The 25,612-nt window shown below is 46.1% G+C and overlaps 1 protein-coding gene across 1 annotated transcript; it reads left to right on the top strand.

Moving 5' to 3' along the window:
- The first annotated feature begins 305 nt into the window (after positions 1–305).
- Dhx33 (DEAH-box helicase 33) lies at positions 306–24,431 on the top strand. The gene is made up of 12 exons (XM_036197145.1): positions 306–655; positions 4,704–4,864; positions 6,299–6,526; positions 6,703–6,873; positions 10,251–10,436; positions 11,112–11,223; positions 12,790–12,949; positions 13,087–13,175; positions 14,054–14,181; positions 14,530–14,733; positions 18,057–18,143; positions 21,929–24,431. Exons 1-12 carry the CDS (start codon positions 394–396, stop codon positions 22,235–22,237), a joined length of 2,097 nt encoding a protein of 698 aa, XP_036053038.1. The 5' UTR covers positions 306–393; the 3' UTR covers positions 22,238–24,431.
- The last annotated feature ends 1,181 nt before the right edge of the window (positions 24,432–25,612 follow it).

Below are 25,612 nucleotides of genomic sequence, written 5' to 3'. Positions count from 1 at the left end.
GTAACTTCCTTAAAACGTGACTATTGTTGGAGACCGAGGTGGGACACTCATTTTTATTGGAAAGAAATAGCTTTGGTATAAGGAGAGCCCAAAAAGACAACGTTGTTATCCAACAAGGGCCTACGGAACCTCATAGCTATCGTTCCCTGTTGTTGCTCGGGCAGTTTTTTAGGTCGCACCTCCGGCCTTGCTCTCACAGGATGTAAACGCTACCCAAACCCACAATGCATGTCGGGAATTAGAGTTCCTTTCCTAAAGTCTGGAGGCGGCTGTGAAGTCATCGGTGGTCGCCCAGATACGCCTGCACGTGGCGAGAAAGGGGCGGTGCGCGCTTGCTGTCCACAGCGGAGCGGAGCTGACGGCGTCCGCGCCTCCTGCCGCGGTCCTCCCGACATGCCGGAGGAGGCGGGCTTCCCGCCGGCCAAGAGATTCCGGCCGGGCTCCTGCCCTCCGGGGAGGCGAGTGGTGATGCTGCTGGCGGCTGGCGCCGGCGGCGGAGCAGGAGGAGGCCGGAGGCAGACGCCGCTGCTGGCCCAGCCCTCGGCCAGTCCCTACCGCGAGGCCCTGGAGCTGCAGCGCCGGAATCTGCCCATCTTTCGGGCGCGGGGGCAGCTATTGGCCCAGCTCCGAAACCTGGACAGTGCGGTCCTGATCGGTGAGTGGCCCCTTTGGCGGGGCCTTTCTTGCCGTAGATTCCTGGCCTGGCGAGGCCAGTTTTTCTTAGGTGCTTCTCACTCCCTTCGCGTTGGTTTCTTCAGCAAACTTGAAAGGCTTTCTGTGTCATGCCTGGCCAGGGACCTCGAGAAAGACGGGCAGAGTTATCGTGCTGGCGCTGTCTGCCCTGTGCGAGTGACTGGCGTGGAAGGGGGTCAAGACTGGCTTTCCGTGACAGGGTGTGGGTGCATATCTGAGAGCTTTGAGCCAGGCTTTGAGGAGGCAGCTGCGGAGCGGGTGCCTGGGGACTGGCATTCTGTGCAGCCATGGAGAGACCGGCCGTCAGAAACAGTTCAGTTAACGAGAACCAATTTCTTGTGTGTGAGAAGAGCCCGGGAGAGTTCGAGGGCAGGGACTGATTTCAAGGGGCTTGGATGCACCACCTTTAAGAAGGAGGAGGGAGCTCTGCTGGCAGTCAGTGGACTGGGGTTCTGTGGAGGGCGTGGATGGATGCCACACTGAAGCCCGCTGCTGTAAAGACCAGCTTTCAGCAGCCCAGGAGCTGAAGCGGGGCCAGGAGGTGGCGAACTCATCGCTCTGTTGACTTTTTTTTTTTTTAATCTGGGGGAGTAAAATTTAATTCTGTGGAGCCGGCGCGCTCACGCACATTCTCTCTCTCTCTCTCTCTCTCTCTCTCTCTCTCTCTCACACACACACACACACACACACACACACACACACACACTCACTCACTCACTCCTTCAGGATCTCTCCATCTTCTTAGTTTATTTTTTTTTTTCTTTATAGTTTATATATCCCAGCAGAATCTTTCAGGCAGTATAAAAATTACATTATGGTTACATTCTATTTTCCAAATGAATGCTTATAATGATTACAAGTTTAAAAAAAATCATGCTTCTCATTCCCCTTACATGATTAAACATTTTACATATTACAAGTGAAAAACAAATTATTCCCCAAATCCCACATACATTCATGTCTAAGCAACTTGTTAGAAAGTGTAAGAAAGCAAGGTACTTTCTCAGCCAGTTCTTTGGCTGCCCAGCTGCATTTTGTGGTTACAAAGGAAGGATCAATCATTTTATTATTTATCTCAAAAGACAATGATCTCAAAAGTAATTTTATAAAAAACTTAAGAATCCCAAATCTAAACTTTCATGTATGAAAAACAAATCAGTCATCTCTATTTTAAATCCTCAGGGTGCATCCCCACTCATCAAGTTTTTTATTTAATCATATCAGGAAGCTGAGGGCAGAAATGGGTACAAGGAATTAATCATCACCTTTGATCACCAACCCATCCTAGCAAGAAAGGTACGTCAGCCAGCAATAGCCAGACTACCATTCTTGTCTCTTGACCTCAGAGTCCCTCATTCACTCAGCTATGAAGTGTGCCTTTCTAAATTTTAAATTGCTCCCCAAGGTTTTCTTTTCTTTATCTTTTTCAAGACAGGGTTTCCCTGTCCTGGATCTCAGTCTCTAGACCAGGCTGTCCTTGAACTCACAGAGATCTACCTGACTCTGCCTCCCGAGTGCTGGGATTAAAGGCGTTCACTACCACCACCCAGCTTCCCCAAGGTTTTCTACATCGTCATAACAAAAACTCTTAACCTAACCTTACTAACGCCTCTACAAGTCTAAATTGGTTGAATCATTAATCTGCTCCATCAGCAATGCTTGGAAAAAGTTAGTCACTATTATTGCAAGTACCAGTAACACTGCCTAGCGAGGGGCTAGAACCCCCTGAGAGTTTTCATAGAAACCTCAGGTGATGAGGGACATGGTGACCACGAGGGCAATAAGCAGAGCTGTGCTCAATAACAGCATGCAGTCCTCAGGTCATAGCGTCCTTGGGGCTCTGCCTCTCCAAGGCTCTCTTGATGAAGTGACGCCAAGCCATGTTCCTTGAGTTCCGGTGCTGCCTGTTGGTCTCCTCCCGTGGATCCCAACAAAGTCCCCTAATAATAAAACACAAAAGAGGGAAAGTGTGTGCTGGATTTGGATGCGTGGTCTTGATCACAGCTCCTACTGAGGGCTTTTTCAAGAGAACTTCAGGAACTGGCACTAGACTGACATTGGGAGATGAAAGGATGGAGGTGGTGGAAACAGGCTTCTGCTTTGGCCAAACGAGGAAAGCTGACGAGCTAGCAATTATTTCCAGACTTGGTGAACTGAGCAGAGAGGCACTGCAGATGGGATAGAGCTAATGGAGCAAAGGTCAGGAAGTGTAAGGGAAGGGGGCCCTGGCAACAGGGTTATGGAGAGCCCACCTGGCACAGGAGAAGGGCCATCTCAGAGGAGGCAACCGGGTGCAAGAGCCTTGTAGCAGGGAGTAGAGGGAAGTCACAATTGAGGACTTTATATGAGACAGATGCAGGAGTCCTGATGATACCAAAAGTCCCAGAGCCTCGGGGAGATGGAGACAGAAGGCACAATGGATGGTAGAGCTAGTGCCTAGGTGCCTTTGGCTCTACGTCTGCACGGTTGGCATGTTTTATTTTTGCAGTGGTCAGTTGCTTTAGCATTAGAGCGGGAAAGACGTACAAGAGACATTGATCCAAGTCTCAGGCTGTGTGGAGGAGTCAGCGGGAAACCGCAGGGTAATCCAGTTCTTAGTCTTGGTTCTTGGCCAAGTCAGGAAAGGTGAGCAGTCAGAGGCGGCTGGAAGCTGGGAGAAAATGCAAGACATACACATTAAAGAGGGTAAACGGTAGAAAGAAGGGTGTGCATGTTTCCTGAGCTCTTCTACTCAGGTGCTGGTGTTAGAGGCACCAACCAAGGGTAGAAATGAGGTGCTCAAGCCTGTGAAGAGACCTGTGCCCTCTGGTATTAGAAGAGGGCAGAAACGTTCAAATACTTCTGTACTGTTTGGAATGATCTGGGCTAGAAGAGAGATTAATGGGCACTAAGGATCCCAGAGCTGAGGGCCAGTTGTACAGTCTTGAGGGTGAGAGTTTGCTGCCTGACTTACCCAGTAACTTGCCAATTAGTATGAAGGCAGGCAGGTATTATACCTGTAATAGTGTAGGCAAACACTTGAAAAGAGCAGCAAGTAGCAGCCAGAGAAGAGCGAGCAATATATGAATAGACACCTCTTCATATCAGTATATATCAATCTACATGATTGTCATATTTCATTTTATGTTGTAACTATACCAGTTACCTACTGTCAGGGTTTCTGTTGCTATGAAGAGACACTATGACCACAGCAACTCTTATAAAAGAAAACATTTCATGGAGGCTGGCTTACAGTTCAGAGGTTTAGTCCATTATCGTCATGGCAGGTAGCATGCAGGCAGACATGGTGCTGGAGAAGGAGCTGAGAGTTCTACATCTTGATCCATGGGCAGCAGGAGACTGTGTGCCACACTGGGCATAGCTTGAGCATATGAGACCTCAAAGCCTGCTTCCAAAGTGACATACTTCATCCAAAAAGGCCACACCTATTTCAACCAGGCCCCACCTCCAAATAGTGCCACCCCCTATGGGTCAAGCTTTCAAACACATGAGTCTATGAAGGCCATACCTATTCAAACCACCACACCTACTATTTATTATGCATATTTCCAGTATTTTTGCCATCTTGGGGCAAATTGAATAAACATCTTTGTTTTCTTAGACTCAATTTCTGTAAATGGAATTGTGAGCCAAACCTTATAAACATCCTAAAAGTTTAGGGTGTTTTTATTGTTTGTTTGTTTGATAGTCTCTCTGTGATGTAGTGCTCACTAAGTATGTAGACAAGGCTGGTCTATAACGCAGAATGGTCCTCTGCCTCTGCCTGCTGTCACAGGCCTGTGTCACCATGCCCAGCCCATTGCAAAGGTTTCTGAAATGTAACTGGGCCTCCTGGGAACAGCAGCCGTGGCTGTTTTCTGGCGGTGTACCTGGTGCCCGTTTGCCCGAGGCTTACCAACTCATTGTTTTCTTCTGTGTTTTTGTTTTGTTTTGTTTTTGCTGACTTTAAGCTTTTTATTTGGTGAATACGCCTTAGTCTCATGTGAACAAGAGTTTCTTTTCTTTCCTAGGGGAAACTGGCTCTGGGAAGACAACTCAGATCCCACAGTACCTCTATGAAGGGGGGATCAGCCGCCAGGGCATCATTGCTGTGACCCAGCCCCGTCGAGTGGCTGCCATCTCTCTTGCTACTAGAGTCTCAGATGAGAAGAGGACTGGACTCGGGAAACTGGTACCTTGTTGCTTTATTGACTACCAGTTCCTGTTCACTAACAAGCACCCACTATGCTTCTGCCCTTCATTTCTTTGAACAAGCTCATCCTCACCCCTTTACCTCCCACTCCCATTGTTACGTTGATTCCAGGTACCAATATGTAGCACTCTGAATCCTCAGTCCTTCTGCTTAACCTCCTGTATGCTGGGATTACAGGGGTATGCCACAACACTCAGTTGAACAGCATGCTTCTCCCTTGCCACTGCTCTTAGGCTTTTAGAGTTTTCCCAATTCCAGAGGATCAGTGGCTTAGTCCTGTTAGCTTTGGTCGCAAAGCTCTTGGCAAATGTTTTCTTGTTTAGAGGTGCTGGAGACTGAACTATTAGGCAAGTACCCTGCCACTGCGCTGGACCCTTTATATCTAGTGTACGAGTTTCAGACTTTAAGACATGTCATTGTTTTGTTTGTTGGTTTGGTTTGAGGTTTTTTGGTTATTTTTTTTTTTTTTAGCTGAGGATTGAACCCAGGGCCTTGCACTTGCTAGACAAGCACTCTACCACTGAGCTAAATCCCCAACCCCGGTTTGAGTGTTTGAGACAGGGTCTCACTTGTAGCCCTGACTAGCAATATAGACCTATAGATCAGGGTGGCCTTGAACTTATGGCAGTCCTCCTGTCTCTGCCTCCAGGGTGCTGGAATTACACGCATGTGGTATCATGTCTGTCCAGAAACTTCTTTTACATCTATTACATATATGTATGTGTGTATATGTGTGTGTGTGTGTGTGTGTGTGTGTGTGTGTGTGTGTGTGTGTATGTATGTGTATTTCTATAAAAATATGATATGGCCAGGCAGTGGTAGAGCATGCCTTTAATCCCAGCACTCAGGAAGCAGAGGCAGGTGAATTTCTATGAGTTCGAGGCCTGCCTGGTCTACAGAGCAAGTTCCAGGACTGGCTTCAAAGCTACACAGCAAAAACCCCATCTCAAAAAACCAAAGTACGTACACACACACACACACACACACACACACACACACACACACACTGTTCTTTACTTAATGTAGGTTTATAGACTGAGTCTTGGAACTATATAGGAGACAGATTCAGATTTGTATTATATATATGTGTTACAAGTAAAAAATATTTTGTACTTCATGTCTCTTCATAAGTACCTTAAAGTAAGAGGTTAGGGTGTTTGTTTGTTTGTTTGTTTTCCTTTTCTTTATTAGTGTGTGTGTGTCACATATGGACGTCAGAGGACAGTTTAGGAGTCAAGTCTTTCATCTCTAAGGAGGAGTGGGGCAGAGTGTTATTGGTCTTGTTTACTGTGATACCATAGTGCTGAGGACAGTGCTGGATATATAATTAATAAATATATATTTAACATGTATTTATAATGTAATAGATATGGATATATGTTTATTAAATAAAGGAGTCATGTTTTCTCTCAGGTTGGCTATACTGTGCGCTTCGAGGATGTCTCTTCAGAAGACACCAGGATCAAGTTCCTGACAGATGGCATGCTTCTTCGAGAAGCAATTTCCGACTCCTTGCTTCGAAAGTACAGCTGTGTCATTTTGGACGAGGCCCACGAGCGGACTATCCACACAGATGTGCTCTTTGGAGTGGTGAAGGCAGCGCAGAAGAGGCGGAAGGAGCTAGGGAAACCGCCTCTCAAAGTATGTGCACTGTGCTTAAGGACTGGGCAGTCTTCCTGGGGGTGTTTCTCCGCCCATTCTGCTTCAGCCACATGGGAGGAAGTTAGCCATGGTGGGGGTAACTCAGGCCTCAACCATCTGCTTTATAGACACGCTGTCCACCAGTTATTTCCCATCCTCCGCATTCTTTTCCGTAGGTGATTGTGATGTCAGCTACCATGGATGTTGACCTGTTTTCTCAGTATTTCAATGGAGCCCCTGTCCTCTACCTTGAAGGTCGGCAGCATCCAATCCAGATTTTCTATACCAAGCAGCCTCAGCAGGATTACCTGCACGCAGCCCTTGTCTCGGTCTTCCAGATCCACCAGGTATGGAAAGGGGGGAAAATTCCTGGCCAGTTTTCTTTTACCTTACAGCTATTTGTGAGAACAGTTAGCCTCTGAATCTTAGAGCTTTGTGAAGTGTATCATCAGGAATAGGCTTATTTGTGGCCACTGAGATGCCTAGAGGTAAAGGGGCTTGGTGCCAATGCTGCTGACCTGAGTTTAATCCCTGGGATCCACATGATCAAAAGAAAGAACCATCTCTATCTAAAGTCTTCCTCTGACCTCCACACATGTACCACACACCCAAATATAATAAAATAATTATTCAGAAAAAGTTCACTCGTTACATCTGTTTTGCCTCTTTTATGAGATTTCTTATTTTCTATGGAAAGAAAAATAATTCAACTATCAGCAGCTATTCTCTGAGCTAGAAGGCTCTCATGTTAGAGGGGTGGCTTTCGTACATCTCTATATCAGAACCAGTGGGGAAAGCATGCATACGTTACAACCCAGGATGCTATGCAAGTATGTCCAGTCTTGCCATCTTCCTGCCTAGGGTTTCTGAGTGCTGGGATTATAAGTATGCACCACCGCACATGTCCTGAGGTGTCTCAGAAGGTTTAGAGAGATACTGCAAAATATCTTTTTATTTTGTTAAACATTTACATGCGAGTGATTAGGGGCTGGGGAGTGGTTCAGTGGGTAAAGTGCTCGCCAAACAAGTATGAAGACTGAGTTCAGATCCCCAGCACTCACATAAAAAGCCACTGAAGCGATGTGCATCTGGAATCCCAGGAGTTGTCAGGGAAGGAGGGATGGAGACAAGTGGATCCCTGGAAGTTGCTGGACAGTCCTAAACAGTCTGTGAGCTCCAGATTCAGGGAGAGATCCTGTCTCAAAAATAAGCTGAATAGTAGTAGGTGAAGATTAGATTTCTGACCTCCATATGCATGACACACATGAACACATGATACAAAAAAAAGGGCTTTGAGTGATTAAATCCTATTGTTTTTATTTCATTTGTATAGACTTCTTAATCTTTGTATTAATTTCCTGAGAAAATCTAGAGGCAAACAATTTTATTTTAAGAAAGGCATCAGTTGGTCTGTAGAAGGTAGGTCCAGCATACATGAAGCCCTGAGTTTGATCCCCAGCACTGGGTGAAGTGGCATGGCAGCACTAATTGAAGGTGGAGGCAGGAAGATCAAGAGTTTAGGGTCATCCTCCCCTACATAGTGAGCTTGAGTTCAGTCTGGGTAGTTGAGAACTTGTCTCAAAAAAAGAAATCAAAGAGTTGATTTTAACAATCTCTTGATTTAAAACAGCAGTTTAGCCAGGTGTGATGGCATATGCCTTTAATCCCAGCACTTGGGAAGCAGGTAGATCTCTGAGTTTGAGACAGGCCTGGTCTGCATGAGTTCCAAGCCAGCCAGGAGTGAGACCACAGAGAAATTCAGCAGTTGCTATGAAAGTTACTTTTGAATTTTAAAATACCCTGCTTATATTACTGTTTCTTGATTTATCATCATTCACTATTATATGCTTATTTCCTAAAATAGTAGGCCAGGAGCTGGTCGATGGTGGCACACACCTTTAATCCCAGCACTTGGGAGGCAGAGCCAGGTGGATCTCTGTGAGTTCGAAGCCAGCCTGGTCTACAGACAGAGATCCAGGACAGGCACCAAAGCTACACAGGAAACCCTGTCTAGAAAAACCGAAACCAAAAAAAAAAAAAAAAAGGCCAGGATTAAGACATACTCCTTCCCTCACCCTCCTGTGTTCTCCGTCCGTTCAACATAGCTATATCATAATGGTCTTTAAATTCGGCATCAGTGATTACAATATTAGGAGCCTACATTGTTAGCAGCCTCTGTCCCTATCCTGGTCTCCTGAACAATTTGTACAGTGTAATACATTTTACGCTGTGTCTCATATGCCAGTCATGTGATGTTGTGTTCATGCTGCCATTCAGTTGGTGCACGTTGCTTTGTGAGATGTCCTCGCTGGCCTCCTACACCTTGCCCATGTAGCCCAGTGCTCTACCACTGAGCCATATGCTCCATCCACGTCTCTTGTCACTAGTCTCCTGAGTAGGTACCCTAACCAGCCTTCTCCTCGACGTCTTCCACCTTTCACAAATGAGTTGAACCCTCTTATCTCCCATTGTCTTGTCATTTGGGGGCAGTGATTTGTTTTTTTTCCTGAGGGGTGAAAACAGTGGTTTTACTGTCATTTGGTAATGTGTGAAAGAGAAGGGAAAGCCAGGTGCCTCTTTCAGCTGCCAGAATTCAGATGAGTTTCTCTTTGTTTTTATGTTTTGTTTTGTTTTTTGTTTTTTTTTAAGAATTCTATTTTAAAACTTTATTATGTGGGGGGAGGTGTACATGTGCATGTGTTTGCTTGATGTGTCTGGGGGCAGGGGCAGAGTACACATGTAGAGACCAAAGGATGACTTTGTGGAGTTGGTTCTTTATCTTTACCTGGGTCCCTGGGCTCAGCTTCAAGTGACAAGGCTTGTACAGCAAATGCCTTCACCCCTGAGCTGGCTCACAGCAGGCTTCCAGTTCAATGATAAAGTCAGACACTTGACATCTTCCTCTGACTGCTCGTGAGCACAAGCACACATGCTCACAAACACACCATGCATACACCACACTTACAAGAAAAAAGAAGAGAAAGAAGCTCTTAAAAAATTATGGTGTTTTGTTTTGTTTTGTTTTGTTTTTTAGCTGAGAATCGAACCCCAGGGCCTTGCGCTTGCTAGGCAATTGCTCTACCACTGAGCTAAATCCCCAACCCAAAAAATTATGTTTTGCACGTATTTAGTATGTTGTTGGGGGAGGGGTGCTCAAGTCACAGTGTCTGTAAGGAGGTCAAAGAGCAGCCCACGGGGCATTGCCTTCCCTCCGCCACATGGGTCCTGGGGATCAAACTCAGGCTAGCAGCCTTGGCCAACAAGTGCCTTTTCCCACGGAGGCACCTCACCTCAAGAAGTTCTATGCAGAGTTTCCTTGCCTCTCATTAGGCTTTCATCTTACTGTCTTACAAAAGCGGTGTTAATTTCCTTTCAAAGCTTCCTTACCTGGTTTCAGAACACAATTGGCTGGTTCTCGTGTTAACAACTGTGCATTGCTGGTAAGCATTTTCTTCCAGGGAGGTGCCACTGCCAGACTTGTTTCATCTTTGTAATTAAAAAGTGAAACAGCTGGGTGGTGATGGCTCACACCTTTAATCCCAGCACTTAGGAGGCAGAGCCTGGTGGATCTCTGTGATTTCCAGGCCAGCCTGGTTTACAAGCAAGATCCAGGATAGGCACCAAAACTACACAGAGAAATCCTGTCTCGGGGAAAAAAAATTGTGAAACAGAAAATAAAAACCTTCTTGGAAACATCCCCATCATCAGTATTCCCTCTCTCTAGGAAGCCCCCTCTTCCCAGGACATCCTGGTCTTCCTTACTGGTCAGGAGGAGATCGAAGCAATGAGCAAGACCTGCCGAGACATTGCGAAGCACCTCCCTGACGGCTGCCCCGCAATGCTCGTCCTTCCTCTGTACGCCTCCCTGCCCTACTCACAGCAGCTTCGAGTCTTTCAAGGGGCCCCAAAGGTGAGTGTGCCGCCTTTCTGCCAGCCACATCAATGGGCATCAAATCAGATCTGCCAGCAGGGCCTGTGTGCCTGTCACCATGATCCAGAGATGTTGGAGGAGTACTCAGGTACCAGGTCAGCTATTTATGAGGAACAGGAGTAAGAGTGCAGAGCTGCAGGGGGAGCTGTCCTGTGAGGAGAGATGAGGGAGGCACAAGGTGGCAAGCTAAAGGTGAATGAATGGCCCCCTAAGGGCGGGTAGAAACTCATTGCCCATGTACCATTGGTTGTTGCCAGACACAATGCTGACACTCACACAGACCATCTCTCATCCTCATGGGATCCCATGAGGATGCGAAGGCCCCCAAGAAGGGAGGTGAGAATTGCTTAAGGTACACACAGTAAGACGCTGGCAGGGCCGGGTTTCCAGCTCCCACCTATTTACCCACCTTGAGTCTTGTTCCATTGCATCTCCTCGTCTCAAATTAACCTTCAAGACCTCAGTAAAAGGATCAGTGTCCTCCTTTGCCCCTGTCTCTTATCAAGTAGAATGACTGAAATTGGTATGACTGCTATTACTAATGAAGTCACCTCTTCTTGATGGTAAGCAAGTTGTGGAAATGCATGGTTAGAATGTTCTCAACTTCTGAATCGTGTGTGTCATATGGCTTTTTGGTTTTCTTCCTCCTTTTAGGGCTATCGCAAAGTGATCATTTCAACCAACATCGCTGAAACCTCCATAACCATTACAGGAATAAAATATGTAGTTGACACGGGCATGGTTAAAGCAAAGAAGTATAACCCTGGTGAGAAACTGTAGCTCATGAATGTCTCCTGTGTGTAGGACCAGTGGTTAAAACTGTAACCCCACCATTTCCTCCCAAGTAAACACTTCATGTTTGTAAGGAGCTGAGATTTGAGTGACAGAGACAGTTCCAAGTCAGGTCCATAAAAGAGACCTGAGGCAGGGAGTCAAGAGAGGGAAGGGCAGATAAGAGCCTGGACTGAGGTGTCAAAGCCCACTGGAAGCTGGGTGAGAACGGTGGCAAGAAGGCCAAGGACGGCCTGGTACCAGTGGCAGGCTCTCCGGAGGGCTACCAGAGTGTGGGTGTCTGGGCTTTCAGGATTCCCAGGAAGGAGACAGGTGCCCTGGCTAGATAAAGTTCCCAGTAAGGAAACAGGTGGACAAGGTTCCCAGTAAGGAAACAGGTGCCCTGGCTGGACAGGGTTCCCAGCAAGGAAATGGATAGGACAGGGTTCCCAGTAAGGAAATGGATACCCTGGCTGGACAGGGTTCCCAGTAAGGAAATGGATACCCTGGCTGGACAGGGTTCCCAGTAAGGAGACGGGTACCCTGGCTGGACAGGGTTCCCAGCAAGCACAGAGGGAAGCCCTGGCTGCCTCTTGCAAGTGTCAAGCTGCCTTGAAGTCAGTCTTACGCATTTCTGATTCATACCTTGCTTTATTCTACAGAGGATTTAGGGCCCCTACAATTATTATTGCTCTCAATATTTAATTGGCATGTTCTACTAAGCACTGGAGGGATCGACTTTCACACATATTTCCTGATGACAACATGTCAATCTCTAGTGCCTGGCACAAAATATTACCGTACTTGAGAGAATTGATGTCTTTTACTTCCAGGGAAAAAGTCACATGATCTGTTCTTATAGAACTAGGAGGGAGGATGAAGGACCATGCCGTCATTGGTTGGTGTGTGACCAGCCTTCCCAGTTAGATAGAAACTCTCTCCACACCAAAATCCCCAAGAAACCCTCAGGTGGTTATTCCTCCCATGATGTAAGCCCAAACTTCTTCCTTTCCTTTTCTTTTCTTTTCTTTTCTTTTTTTTTTTTTTTTTGGAGCTGAGGCTTGAACCCAGGGCCTTGCACTTGCTAGGCCAGCGTTCTACCACTGAGCTAAATTCCCAACTCCTTTATTTTTTTTTTTAAATTCATTCTATATACCAACCACAGTTCCCCCTCCCACCCCTCCTCTAGCTCCCTCTCCATGCCTCCCCCCAACCCACCTCCCATCCACTCCTCTGAAAGGGTAAGGCCCCCCATGGGGAGTCAGCAAAGCCTGGCACTTAAGTTGAAGGCCCAAACTTCTGAAACCATTCTGCCCCTTGCTTGCGGAGGGTGTTGTGGTGTTTTTCATAACATTTCACACGTGATCCATTGCTAGGCTCAGTTTCACTGTGAGGTTTAAAGTGGCTGAGCAGCCTGGGTTTGTGCTTTCTTGCTTAGCCTTGAGTTTTTCCGGCCCCCCAAACACCCAGTGGTACTCAGCATCATTTCTTTTTGCCAGCACTCTAGAAACAGTTTGCCTATGTGATGAAGCAAAGCATTCACGGCCTTTTCTCCCTGCAGACAGTGGCCTTGAGGTACTAGCTGTACAGCGAGTGTCAAAGACACAGGCCTGGCAACGCACAGGGAGGGCTGGCCGAGAAGACAGTGGCATCTGCTACCGGCTCTACACTGAGGATGAGTTTGAGAAGTTTGAGAGGATGACGGTGCCAGAGATCCAGAGGTAGGTCCACGTTGTGCCTGCACGGTGCCGTATATCCCAGCCTCCTTCCCGTCTGCTCCTGTGCACGGGCTTTGGCTTTCACTAACCTCTCAGTAGGGTCAGGGACAGACAAATGACCCTCATTTCTCCCCTCACAGGTGTAACCTGGCAAGTGTGATACTGCAGCTCCTAGCAATGAAAGTCCCAAATGTGCTCACCTTTGATTTCATGTCCAAACCATCTCCAGGTAAGTTGGAAGGTAGACAGACAGACAACAGCAGAGGAGTTCTTCTCCCAGGAAAAGTATTTTGAGGAAGAAAAAAAGTATTTTGGTCATGTTCTTTTGCTGATTTGATTTCATTTGCTATGAAATGATAGGGTCGTATTACAGCACCCTTATGCAGGGTCCAGGCAGGTCATCAGGCATCCACAGGACACCCCTGAAGGCCAATGAAAGGATAAAGAGAGCATGTTCCTTTGTGTGAAAATGGGATTTGACTGGCCCTCCTTCATTAGTAATCACTCCTGGAGGAAGAACCTAAGAACTGACACAATGGTGGCAGCTTTGGACCTGGACCCTTATCACTGTGCCATTTTCCTTTTCTTTAAGGAAATGCAGTTGTAAGAAAAACAGCTGTTAATAGCTATCCTGGGTCCCACCCTGTCTTCAGTTCAGGTCTTCTTCTCTCAAAGAGACATTTTCTGGCTGTCTTCTACACAAAAATCTGTAAATCTTCAAAAACAAAAAAAACCAAAAAAACAAACAAAAAAAAAATCACATAGGGCACACTCCTATGTATATATTTATATTTCATTTTGAAATTCCTAGAAAGGAATAATAAATATAAACTATCAGGGTAATATGGCCAACATCTGTGTGATGCCACCCACACCGTGGAAGCCAAGCCCTGTCTAGAGCCATTTGCCTCCTGCCCATTCCTCTGGGTAACTGCTCTCTCTCCACAGTTGCTTTATGCATCTCTTCTTCTGGGGTACCATTAGAAAAGTAGGAGCACAGTGGCGGGTGGCTGTGGGTGTAGAGTCATAAGCGCCCAGAAGCTCTCAACTAGCTGCATCTTCTTCCTGTTTTGGACTTCTGGCTCCTTTTTGTCTCCGTTTCTGTAGATCACATTCAGGCGGCCATTGCCCAACTGGACCTGTTAGGTGCTCTTGAACATAAGGATGACCAGCTTACCCTGACTCCAATTGGAAGAAAGATGGCAGCATTTCCTTTAGAGCCCAAATTTGCCAAAGTAAATGACCCCTCCTCCTCATTCCCTTTCTCTATATTACAGGTCAGGAAATGCCCGGTGCTTCTGAACTAACCTCATTGCTCTCTTCAATATGACATATCACCCCACTTTATGTACAGTGCTGAGTTGCATTGTGTGTGGGATTAAGACATCAGTCATAGCCCTACCCACAAAGATGTGGAATCCTGTGGGGATGGCATCTTTCTGTTTTACAAAGAAGTGAATGGCATTGGCACTGCCTTGTGGTCTTAAAGCCACCACGCTCCTTAAAGGGAAGCTGCAAGAGTGTACAGAACACTATCAGAAGCCAGGAGACTTGACCCATGCATTTTCAATCTGACTTTCCAGACGATCCTCCTGTCTTCCAAATTCCACTGTACGGAAGAGATTCTGACCATAGTCTCCCTGCTATCTGTGGACAGTGTCCTTTACAACCCTCCCGCCCGGAGAGATGAAGTGCAAAGTGTCAGGAAGAAATTCATATCCAGCGAGGGGGATCACATCACCCTGCTCAATATCTATCGGACCTTCAAAAACATAGGTGGGAATAAGGTGAGCTTCGTCTGTGCTTTCAGGCATGTTTATTTTTTTGTTTTTTTGTTTTTTTTTTTTTTTAATATAAGTGTCTGAGTGATTATTTTATTTTATTTATTTTTTTAAGATTTATTTATTATGTATACACAGCATGTATGACTGCAGGCCAGAAGAGGGCACCAGATCTCATTACAGGTGGTTGTGAGCCATCATGTGGTTGCTGGGAATTGAACTCAGGACCTCTGGAAGAGCAGCCAATGCTCTTAACCTCTGAGCCATCTCTCCAGCCCTCGGGCATGTATTTTTAAGTATACCTTTTTTTGACAAAATCATCTTAAAGAGTCACACACATGCTGGGCAGTGATGGTACATGCCTTTAATCCCAGCACTTGGGAGGCAGGAAGATCTCTGTGAGTTCGAGGCCAGCCTGGTCTTCAGAGCGAGATCCAGTACAGACACCAAAACTATACAGAGAAACCCTGTCTCAAAAAATACCATTAAAAATAAAAAAGACACACGCACAGAAAAAAAAAAAGCCAGCTGTCATCTCAGAAATGTGTGTGTGTTGGGAATCACTAGAATGAAACATTAGTTCAGGTATTCCTTCTGCTTGGTTTAACACAGATTGTGTGGACAAGTTAAGTAATTGACTGTCTCAGCCACTACAATTATCCCTTTTCTTTTTCTTTTTCTTTCTTTTTTTTTTTTTTTTTTTGTTGTTGTTTGTTTGTTTGTTTTTTGTTTTGAGACAAAGTCTCTGTATCCCTGGCTGTCCTGGGACTTATATGTAGACCAGGCTGACCTGGAACACATAGATACCCACCTGCCACTGCCTCCAGAATTCTAGGATTAAAGGTGAGCTCACTACTCTTAGCTCTAGACCATTATTCCTATTATTCATTAGTGTAAAAAAAAATACTTGAGACAGGCCATTTTATAAAGAAAAGAGATTTATTTTGGCTCACACTCTAAACTGCTAAGACTTAGAAGCCTTATCTGGTGCTTCAAGGTAGAACAGAGCATCACACAGAAAGAGAAAGGCAGTGTATGTGTGTTTGGTCTCTTCCTCTTTGCCTAATTAGGAACCAGTGGTGATTCAATCACGGGGCTCTACCTTCTGGCCTTATTTAAACCCAGTCATTTTCCAGATGTCCTACTGCTATTATAAACTCTATAATTTTTACATTGGTGTGTGTGTGTGTGTGTGTGTGTGTGTGTGTGTGTGTGTGTGTGTTTGTGTGTGCGCGCGCGAGCACACACGCATCTAAGCACCACATGCTTGCTGTTCTTGTGGAGGCCAGAGACATCAGATTCCCAGAGATGGTTGGAAGCCACCGTGTGAGTGCTGGAAATTGGACCTGGTCCTCTGAAAGAGCAGGCTGTGTTAACCATTGACCTGGCTCTCCAGCCCCAAAGTTTGTAAAATGTGTTCTGTTTTTTTCGAAACAGGTTCTCACTACATAACTCCAAGGCCTGGAATTCTCTATGTAGGCTGACCTCCTTTTCCTGCCAAGTGCTAGGATTAAAGGCGTGTGCTACTGTTATGCCCAGCTATTTATTTTAAGGGGTTTTAGTTTGGTTTGGTTTGGTTTTTGTTTTTTCAAGACAGGATTTCTCTGTGTAGCCCTGGCTGTACTAGAACTTCCTCTGTAGACCAGGCTGGCCTCAAACTCACAGAGATCCGCCTGCTTCTGCCACCTGAGTGCTAGGATTAAAGGTGTGCACTGCTGCCGTCGTCACCACCCAGCTTGTTTTCTTTTTTGAGACAAGGTCTCACTATGTAGCTCTGGCTATCCTGAACTCACTATGTAGATCAGGCTAGCCTAAAACTCAGAGATCTGCCTGAAGTGCTAAGATAAAAGACACATCCCACTAAATCCAGTTTATTTTAAATTTTAAATTGTACTTTACTTGTTCATATGGGGGAACAGGGAGTATATGTGGAAGGTCAGAAGACAACTTTTGGTTCTCTCCTTCCACCATGTGCATCCCAGGACTCAAACTTGGGTGATTAGGCGTGGTGGCAAAAACCTTACTCACAGAGCTATCTTGCCCCACAAATACCATGATTGAATTAAGTTTCCACTTAATGTTTCACAGTAGGTATTCAGTGACGCATTGGAGAGTATTCAGACCGTATCTAACCATACAAGATGGTTTTCTTGCCTACCTGCCCCACTGTTCTACTAGATTTTGATATCATGTTTCAGTTCCTCATACTAAGATAGAAAATGACAACATATTCTCTCATGTGTTTAAATTCATAATTGTGCCTTAGTGTGTATTCTTTAAAAAACATGCTACCCTACATTTTTAGGACTTGCTAACTTTGCTGTATTTACCTTTGCTTGTTTATTTGTTTATACTTTGCATGTGTGTGTTCGAGTGTGCATGGGTTGTGTGCACACACATATCCAGATGGTACCATGTGGCACCTATAGAGGGCAGAGCACAACTTGTAGGAGTTGGTTCTGTCCTGTGGTTATGGGTACATGGGGGTTTAATTCAGGTATTCAGATTTGGCAGCAAGTGTCTTTACCAGCTGAGCTCTCTCGACGGCCCTCAATTTATAGTTAAACAAAGAAAGTGCTGATGCAGTCAAGTGCTGGGTCCTTCTTTATGGAGACTGCCCTGCCCTTGGTGTGTCCCACCAAGAGGGTGTCATCCATTTGCTTGTCACTAAGCAGAGTCTTGATTATGTGTGTAACCCAGGTTGACCTCAGACTTGGGATCTTCAGCCTTCCAAGTGCTGAACCACAGGTATGTGCCACCACACCCAGAACTAAGGATGTGCTTTTCAACAGGGCCTGGTAGGCTGTGCCAGGCTACATAATCTCCCAAATATATCACACGGACAAAGGTTTATTATTATTTACGAATGCCCGGCCTTAGCTTGGCTTGTTTCTAGCCAGCTTTTCTTAAATTATCCCATCTACCTTTTGCCTGTGGGCTTTTACCTTTTTCTCTTGCTTATGTATGTCTTACTTTCACTCTTACACGTGGCTGGCTGGGCAGCTGGCTGGCTGGCTGGCTGGGTGGCCTCTAGCATCCCCCTCTCCTCGTTCTCTTGCTCTTTCTTCTTCTCAGATTTCTCTTATTTATTCTCTCTGCCTGCCCAGCCCCACCTGTCCTTTCTCCTGCCTTGCTATTGGCCATTCAGTTCTGTATTAGACCATCAGGTGTTTTAAACAGGCAAAGTATCACAGCTTCATGGAGTTAAATGCAACACATAAATAAATTAAATTAAATTAAATTATTCATTAAATAAATATTCCACAGCATAAACAAGTGTAACACATCTTAAAATAATATTCTATAACATCTCCTTTTCTTCTCTTCAGGACTGGTGCAAAGAGAATTTTGTCAACAGCAAGAATATGCTGCTAGTAGCTGAAGTCAGAGCACAGCTAAGGGAAATCTGCTTAAAGGTAGTACCTGCCTTTTAAGGAGAAGTTTTTATTTTAGGGGTTTTGGATTGCTTGCTGCCTCCAGTATGAAAGGAATTCTCATTGTAGAAAAAATTTTTTTTTGTTTTTATTTCTCGAGACAGGGTTTTTCGGTAGTTTTGGTGCCCTGGATCTCACACTGGTTTTTTGTTTGTTTGTTTGGTTGGTTGGTTTTGGTTTTTCAAAACAGTGTTTGAAAACTCTGTGTACCTTTACACCTTTCCTAGAACTCACTCTGTAGCCCAGGCTGGCCTGGAACTCACAGAGATCCACCTGCCTCTGCCCTCCCCCGCCCCCCCAGTGCTGGGATTAAAGGCCTCTGCCACCATCGTCTGGCTGTAGAAGAATTTAAAATGTAAAAGTTACCCATAATTCTATTCTCTTCTTTCTCTCTCTCTCTCTCTCTCTCTCTCCCTTCCTCCCTCTCTCCCTCCCCCCCCCTCTCTCTCTCACACACACACACACATACACTTACTTGTGATTTGTTCCTAGAAATCCATAGTGATTTGAGTTTTTTTTCTTCCCCTCCCCCTTCCCCCCCCCCACCCCAGTCCCAGTGATTGGACCCACTAGGCAGTGCTCTACCACTGAGCCATTTAGCTTATCTTTCACATAGTTAGTTACATTGTATCTGTAACCTACATTCCTGGTTTGTTTGTTTGTTTGTTTGTTTGTTTGTTTGTTTGTTTGATGAGGGCAGTACTGGGCATGGAACCCTGGACCTCATGCATAAATTTTATAAACTTTGTAACTATTCTCTGATCTAAAAAAATACTACTAAAGTGAAGAAAAATCGGAAAACACCAGGTAGGCAAAAAGATGTAGCTTTTTTTAAAAACCAGGGTCTTGCTTGTGTATGTAATAACTTTGCTGTGTACTTGAAACGTGGAGGCTGCCCAGTGCTCATTCTCCTTACCATCTTCCCTGTGGTTTGTGCTAGTGCTGAGCCTGTGTTGGACAAGCATCCTGTGTCTGCTGAAGCTGTCTTCGTTTTAGTAGCTTCCCTTCCTGTTCCAGATGCCTCTGGGACCGCACTCAGCTTTGCAGTGTGGTTGGGGACAAGCAGATTCTGCCCTCCAGGGTCTCCCTAGTTCATGCACCCAGGACCTTGCTGTTCTAGCTAGGGAGTTTGTCTGCAGTGTGCTGGGTGTAGGGGAGGGCGAGGCAGACTCTGCACTGAGATCTCCAGGAGCTTCAGGGTCTCCATCAGTGAACCTCATGGCAGGTGAGTGGCTCCACAGGTTGGTCCACCCAGCGGCCTCATACTGTCAAATTCCAAAGCTGTCCTCAGCCCTGTCCTCCCCAGCGGTCTCTTGGGGCTGGGCTGACTTCAGCCTCCCTGGACATGGAGACTGCTAAGCTACTACTTTCTCTTCTGGCTGTGGAGCCCAGAGCCTTGTGGCAAGTGCCATATTGCAGGTACACTCTAGGCAGCCGAACTGTGTCTTCAGGGTTTGTTTGTGTTGTTTTTAGATTTACTTGTTATTTTTAGGTTATTTTATGTGTAAGTGTTTTGTTTGTATGTATACATGTGCAACACATACATGTTTGATGCCCACAGAGGTCGGAAGAGGACATCAGATCCCCTGGAACTATAATTATAGATGATTGTGAGTCACCGTGTGGGTGCTAGAAATCGAATCCAGATCCCCTCTGCAGAAGCAAACAAGTGCCCTTAACAACTGAGCCTTCTCTCTGGTCCCCAGCTGGGTCTTGATAGATGAGGTTAAAGGAAAACATGGCTAGCTCCTTGGTAAGAACAAGAGCCCCTGAGCCATTATAAAGTAAATGGAATTTTCCAAGAGATAGAGTGATAGTGTGATAGATCCCATATACAGAAAACAGAGACACCCCACAGGTACTGAACTAAGGAACTGGAAGAAGCCACGTAGAGCCGCAGCTGTTTGTACAACTGGACTTGCTGGTCTTTTGTCCTTGCTCCTCTCCTATGTAAACTTCCTCTTCTCACCTTCCACCTCACATACAGGGCATGACATGTCATGACCTCGCACTCAGGACTTTGGCAGCCACTGCTTAGATTTCATGTTTCAGAGGCTGCACAGACAGCAAGTGGTCTCTTGCAATGTAAGAGTCCATGACCAGCAGCTCTTGTGTAGAAGGGCACTGACTGGTGGCTGGCATCCCACTGCAGAGAGGAGGGTGGCATGCCAGCTAGGATTAGCAGGCCTAGAGATGGGGTTCACCTCATAGATCTGTAAGCGAAAGATGAGGTGGTTCATGATAGAAGGTTATAGGATCCCTGCAGAAAAGGCCTTGGAAAAAGTCAGGCAAGGTGTCTCACTCATGGTGGTTCAGTCAGGGCTTCTCCGTAAGAGCATTGTTCTGTTAGGAGCAATGCAAACATTGGAAGTTGGATAGGGTGAAGAATGATCCAGGCCGCACTGTAGGAAAAAGGTTCAGTGAGCGCAGGATGTGAGAGGACTTTAAAGCGGGAGTTGATGGTGTAGACAAAATGAAAAGAAAGCTTCTCTTTTCAGGGTTGCCTGGTGAGAGGGTAGGCCGCCTGGGTGTGACACTCTTCCTGGAGAGATGGGAACAAACACATTCTCACCCCAGACAGGGAACTGGTGGCAGACCAAGTTAAAGACACCATCCACCTTGGTGAGCAGTGAGTCTAACTGGGGCTGCTGGTTAGAAGAGCAGAAATGACGTAAAGGCAGCTGCCTCACCAAAGCCCACCCCAGCATGGGGGACAGCTCGTGAGAGCTGGAGCACACTACAACCTTCAGGCTAACAGGCTGGAGAGTCTTCAGGTGGTTCAGGCAGTCTGACTGGACTGTGCTGCTTTCCTTTAGCTCCGTTAGTTTGAGCCTCTGCTAGGTAGCTCAGCTGGTCTTTAGAGCATGTCTCAGCACTCTTTACAGCCTGCATATGCTGAGGGTGGAGGGCCTCATGTTTCCAGGACCTCTGAAGCCTTTGAGTTGTTTGCTCAGTGAGTGAGCTTGCCTGCAGGATGGAGTGAGTGTTTTACCTCCCTTTAGAAGTCTCTCTGTCTCTGTCTCTCTCCTCTTTCCTCTCTCCTCTCTCTCCTCTTCCTCTCTCCTCTCTCTCCTCTCTCTCTCTCTCTCTCTCTCTCTCTCTCTCTCTCTCTCTCTCTCTCTCTCTCTCTCAGGAGTGGGAGGTTAGAAGTTCCCCTGCAGCTAGAGTTAAACAGTTGTGAGCTGTCATGTGGGTGCTTTGACTGGTACCCAGGTCCTCTGGAAGAGCAGCCAGAGCTCTTAAGTGCTAAGCCATCTCTCCAGCCCCCATCCTGCTTATTTGTTTGTGTGCTTGCTTTGGTTTTTTGAGACAGGGTTTCTCTGTGTAGCTCTGGAACTCACTCTGTAGACCAGGCTGGCCTCAAACTCACAGAGATCCTCTGCCTCCCACATGCTGGGATTAAAGGTGTGCTCCACCACCACCTGGCTGCATCCTCAGTAAGATGCTTCTCTCCAAGCTGGATGGTTTCATCTCAGAGGAAATTGCTGCTCAACACAGCCAACCTGTGTACAGCGTGTGGCTTACATGGAGGTCTCTGTGCTAGGACCACTTTTACTAGCTGACATTTCCCTGTTTTTGTTGTCTTTCGTGTCACCCACACCCTCGTCCTCCCCCTGAGCTGCTGCCTGTGGCAATTGAAGTGCCACCTTTTGTCTGTCAATCAAGATTTCCGTTGGTGTTGGCTGCACTTGAGACCTTGCTGCTCCCTGCACTGTACAGCGATGGGGAGGATTAATGTTTGGGGTCTTTTCTGTTTCCTAAAACAGATGTCAATGCCCATCATGTCATCTCGAGGGGACATGGAGAGTATCCGCCGCTGCCTTGCTCACAGCCTCTTTATGAGTACTGCCGAACTCCAGCCAGATGGCACCTATGCCACCACGGACACACACCAGCCAGTGGCCATCCACCCGTCATCTGTCCTCTTCCACTGCAAGCCTGCCTGTGTGGTATACACCGCACTGCTCTACACCAACAAATGCTACATGCGCGACCTCTGTGTTGTGGATGCCGAGTGGCTCTATGAGGCTGCCCCTGACTACTTCCGGAAGAAGCTGAGAACTGCCAGAAACTGATCAGGAGCTTAGATCACAGCTGTCTTCATAGACTCGGAAGCAACCACACACTTCAGTGCAGCCAGACTTGCTGAGTTCAAACGCTTGAAAGTGTTGATGAAACTCTTCGACCTCAGCCATGCAGACAATGCTCACACTTAGACCACTGGAAATGAGAATTGTGCTTTAGGTTTGACTGGGAGATTCTGAGTGACTGAATTAACTCCTGAGCCTCAGTTTCCTTATAGGCCAGAGGGGGATAAGAATTACTAGTTTAGAGAAAATAAATAGAAAGCTACCCAGAGATTTGCCTGGCACAAGATAAGACAATCAGTGAATTGTAAGCCATTGTGCTTTGTGATACTAACTAGGTACAACACAGCCCCTTGAGCTCTTGTGACTGGGGGAGGGGGTGTTTCTGGGAGGAGCCATAGGAAGCTACAGATCCAATTGGTTGCCCTCAGTGTTTCTTCTCCTTGCCACCTCCTCCCCTCATGGAACCCAGGGCCTCATGCATGCTATGCAAACACTCTGCCACTGAGCCAATCCCCACCCTTCACTACTATTCTAATGTCTACCTATACGTCTTTTAAATAGAAAACAGAAGAAACTAACTCCCACCAACATTGCCAGAGTAAGGTGTATTCTGACGGCTCAGGGTGTAGCACATTGTCTTGTCTGTCTCCAAGCAGAGACCAGCAAAGGTCCTCAGTGCCTCTGTGGTTGCCTGTCCCCAGCAATGCTTTCAGGAGACACACAGCTTTTCAGTGCAGTGGCCTTCTGAAGCCCAGTGGTGGTTTTCTCTGTGTGCACGTAAGGGAGGCTTCACACCCGTTCAGCAGCCTCTGCTCAGGTGGGCCCAAGTCAGAGCTGCTGGGTGGGAGGGAGGCGACCGATGCTTGATGGCTCAGAAGCCAGAGTCAGTGTGTCCTTTTCACCACCCTCAGTCTTTGTGTTTTGGTCTTAATGACTGTCAGTCCCCTTCCTTCCTTGCAGGGACCTGGGACAGTTAGCTTTGCTACTGCCTAACCAGGCGTCACTCTCAAGCCTTCACAGTCTGCCTTGTTTGGAAAAGATTCATTTTAGTTGACTGTTAGGGGCAAACAATCCGTGGTGTGGTGGTACATCCCTGTAACCCGGATGAGAGGGGAGGACTGAGGCTTCTGGGATAGCCTAGTGGAGGAAGAAAAAAAAAAAGCACACTTTCCCAGAAAATGTTTGAACCTAGAACAGCCGAGTTTAGCCCTTTTATTGTACTTAGTTGGTCCAGACATATCTCTACTACTAGGTTTTGTCATTTATACAATGAATTGTGTTGCTTATAAGCAGAGGGCCAAACTGCCTACAGTGTACCTCAAAGACAGGGGGCAGTTTCTTTTCTCGGGTCCAACAAGCTCTTTCCAGAGGGCATAGCCTGCCTGGGCACTTCCATTCCCAGGGAATGGTTTCATTGGTCCACACTGTGTATGTTGAATCCAGTCTAGGCTTTATTATAACCCTAACCATGAGCAGTCAAGCTTTTAGCCAGTGTTTAGGGTTGTCTGGGTACTCATGACTTAGTTCTTTGATAAAATGGCTACATTACCAATTTTATGAAAAGCTATCAAGAAAGTCTTTCTTTTTAAAGTGTATTTTTCCTATTTAAACAAAGGGGCTGGGGTGTTTATTTAGCCTTGCTTGGTAAGAGAAACTTTTGTATTTTTAATAGAGCATTCATTATGCTGGTTAAAGGAAACAAGGAGGGCAATATTTTCCTTAGCAATGAGCAGTTTCTGTTCCCCAGTAAACTAAGAGGGTGTTTTCTGGGTCAAGGAAAACTTTGCTTCCATTGACTGACTCCAGAGCAAGCACTGGAAATTTACCCTGCATTGACTCCCTGCAGTGAGTACTGGGCACTTGCCAGAAAAGAGGTGAAGGATAGAGTTTCTGAATAGCTTTAACATTTCTGTACAGAAATATGTTCTTCACATTAACATTGTGGTAGAATTTTAATAGAGTATTTAGTTTTTTATTGGGCTTTTAAAAAAATAGCTTTTTAACAAAGCTGCTCAGGGATTAAATCAGATGGAAACCCCATTCTGACTCCACATATTACTACAAAGAAGTTAATTATCTTGAGCCGCAGGGACAGGGCCCTTTAAGATTTCTTAGGAAAGGAAAATGTTGCCTGGCGGTGGTGGCGCACACCTTTAATCCCAGCACTTGGGAGGCAGAGGCAGGTGGGTCTCTGAGTTCGAGGCCAGCCTGGTCTACAAAGCGAGTTTCAGGACAGCCGGGGCAGTTACACAGAGAAATCCTGTCTCGAGGCGGGTGTGTGTATGTGTGTGTGTGTAAAATTTTTCATGATTTTACTGCAATACAGCCTGAGCTACTTTTCCAACCTGAAGAATCCAATCTGGACAGAATAGCCTCAAATGTGACCTTCAACAGCCCTGCCACACCCAGGGCCATGGTTTTATTGCCAGGTCCCCAGTGAAGACCTTTACCCTCTGTCCGTTACAATAGGATTCCAAAACAGCAAAACATTTACTGTGACACAAATCCTTGTACTCCAGCTACCAGGATCTGTTTGGAACTATGGCCATGCATCAAAGATGCCATTCCTTGAGCACATAAGCTAGACTGTACCTGTGGGGGAAATTTTTATATTGATTGCTATAGTGTAGAAAAAAACTAAAGAGCAAAAATGTCAAGTTGATTTGGACTTGTGCTGTATTCTATCTGATCTCAGACATAACATAAAAACAGTTCTCATGTGTAATGCTTAAATTTGCCTTGGACTATCAAATCCATAAAAAAAAAAAAAAACGAATCTTGTTTATGATCTGTGTGGCCTCTTTTGTTGGGCTTCCTTTCCCTTATTTATAGAATGCTGTTTAGAATATTAAACATTAGCTTTATTGCCATTCATTTGGTAAGACTTGCTATCTGTGTTTTCTTTTGGTTTTGGTGTTTTGAGACCAGATCTTTCTATGTAGCCCTGGCTGTTCTGAAACCCACTATGTAGACCAGGCTGGCCTAGAACTTAGAGAGAGCTGTCTGCCTCCCAGGTGCTGGAGAGTATAAGACACGAGCGTTTGTTGTTTTATGTGTTTGTGTGGTTTGCCTACATGTCTACACACATACTCGCCTAGTGTTCATGGAAGTCAAGAGAGGGTGTCTGATGCCCCAGAACTCGAGTTAGATGGTTGTGAGCTGGCATGTGGGTAGTAGGAATAGAACTCTAGTCCTCTGCAAGAGCAACAAGTAAATGCTCTTAACCACTGAGCCTTATCTCCAGCCCCTGGGGGCCTTGATTCTTAACCTAATGTGATGTGTAAGCCATGAATTCCTGCTCCATTAAAACCTGGATGAACTCTTGGGGGGGGGGAGGGGTGCAGAGGTTTCCAAAATGAA

This window comes from Onychomys torridus, chromosome 8 (genome assembly GCF_903995425.1).
Source record: "Onychomys torridus chromosome 8, mOncTor1.1, whole genome shotgun sequence".
NCBI lineage: Eukaryota > Metazoa > Chordata > Mammalia > Rodentia > Cricetidae > Onychomys > Onychomys torridus.
Note: the sequence above shows the minus strand (reverse complement) of the source record. Positions and strands in the feature narration are given on the sequence as shown.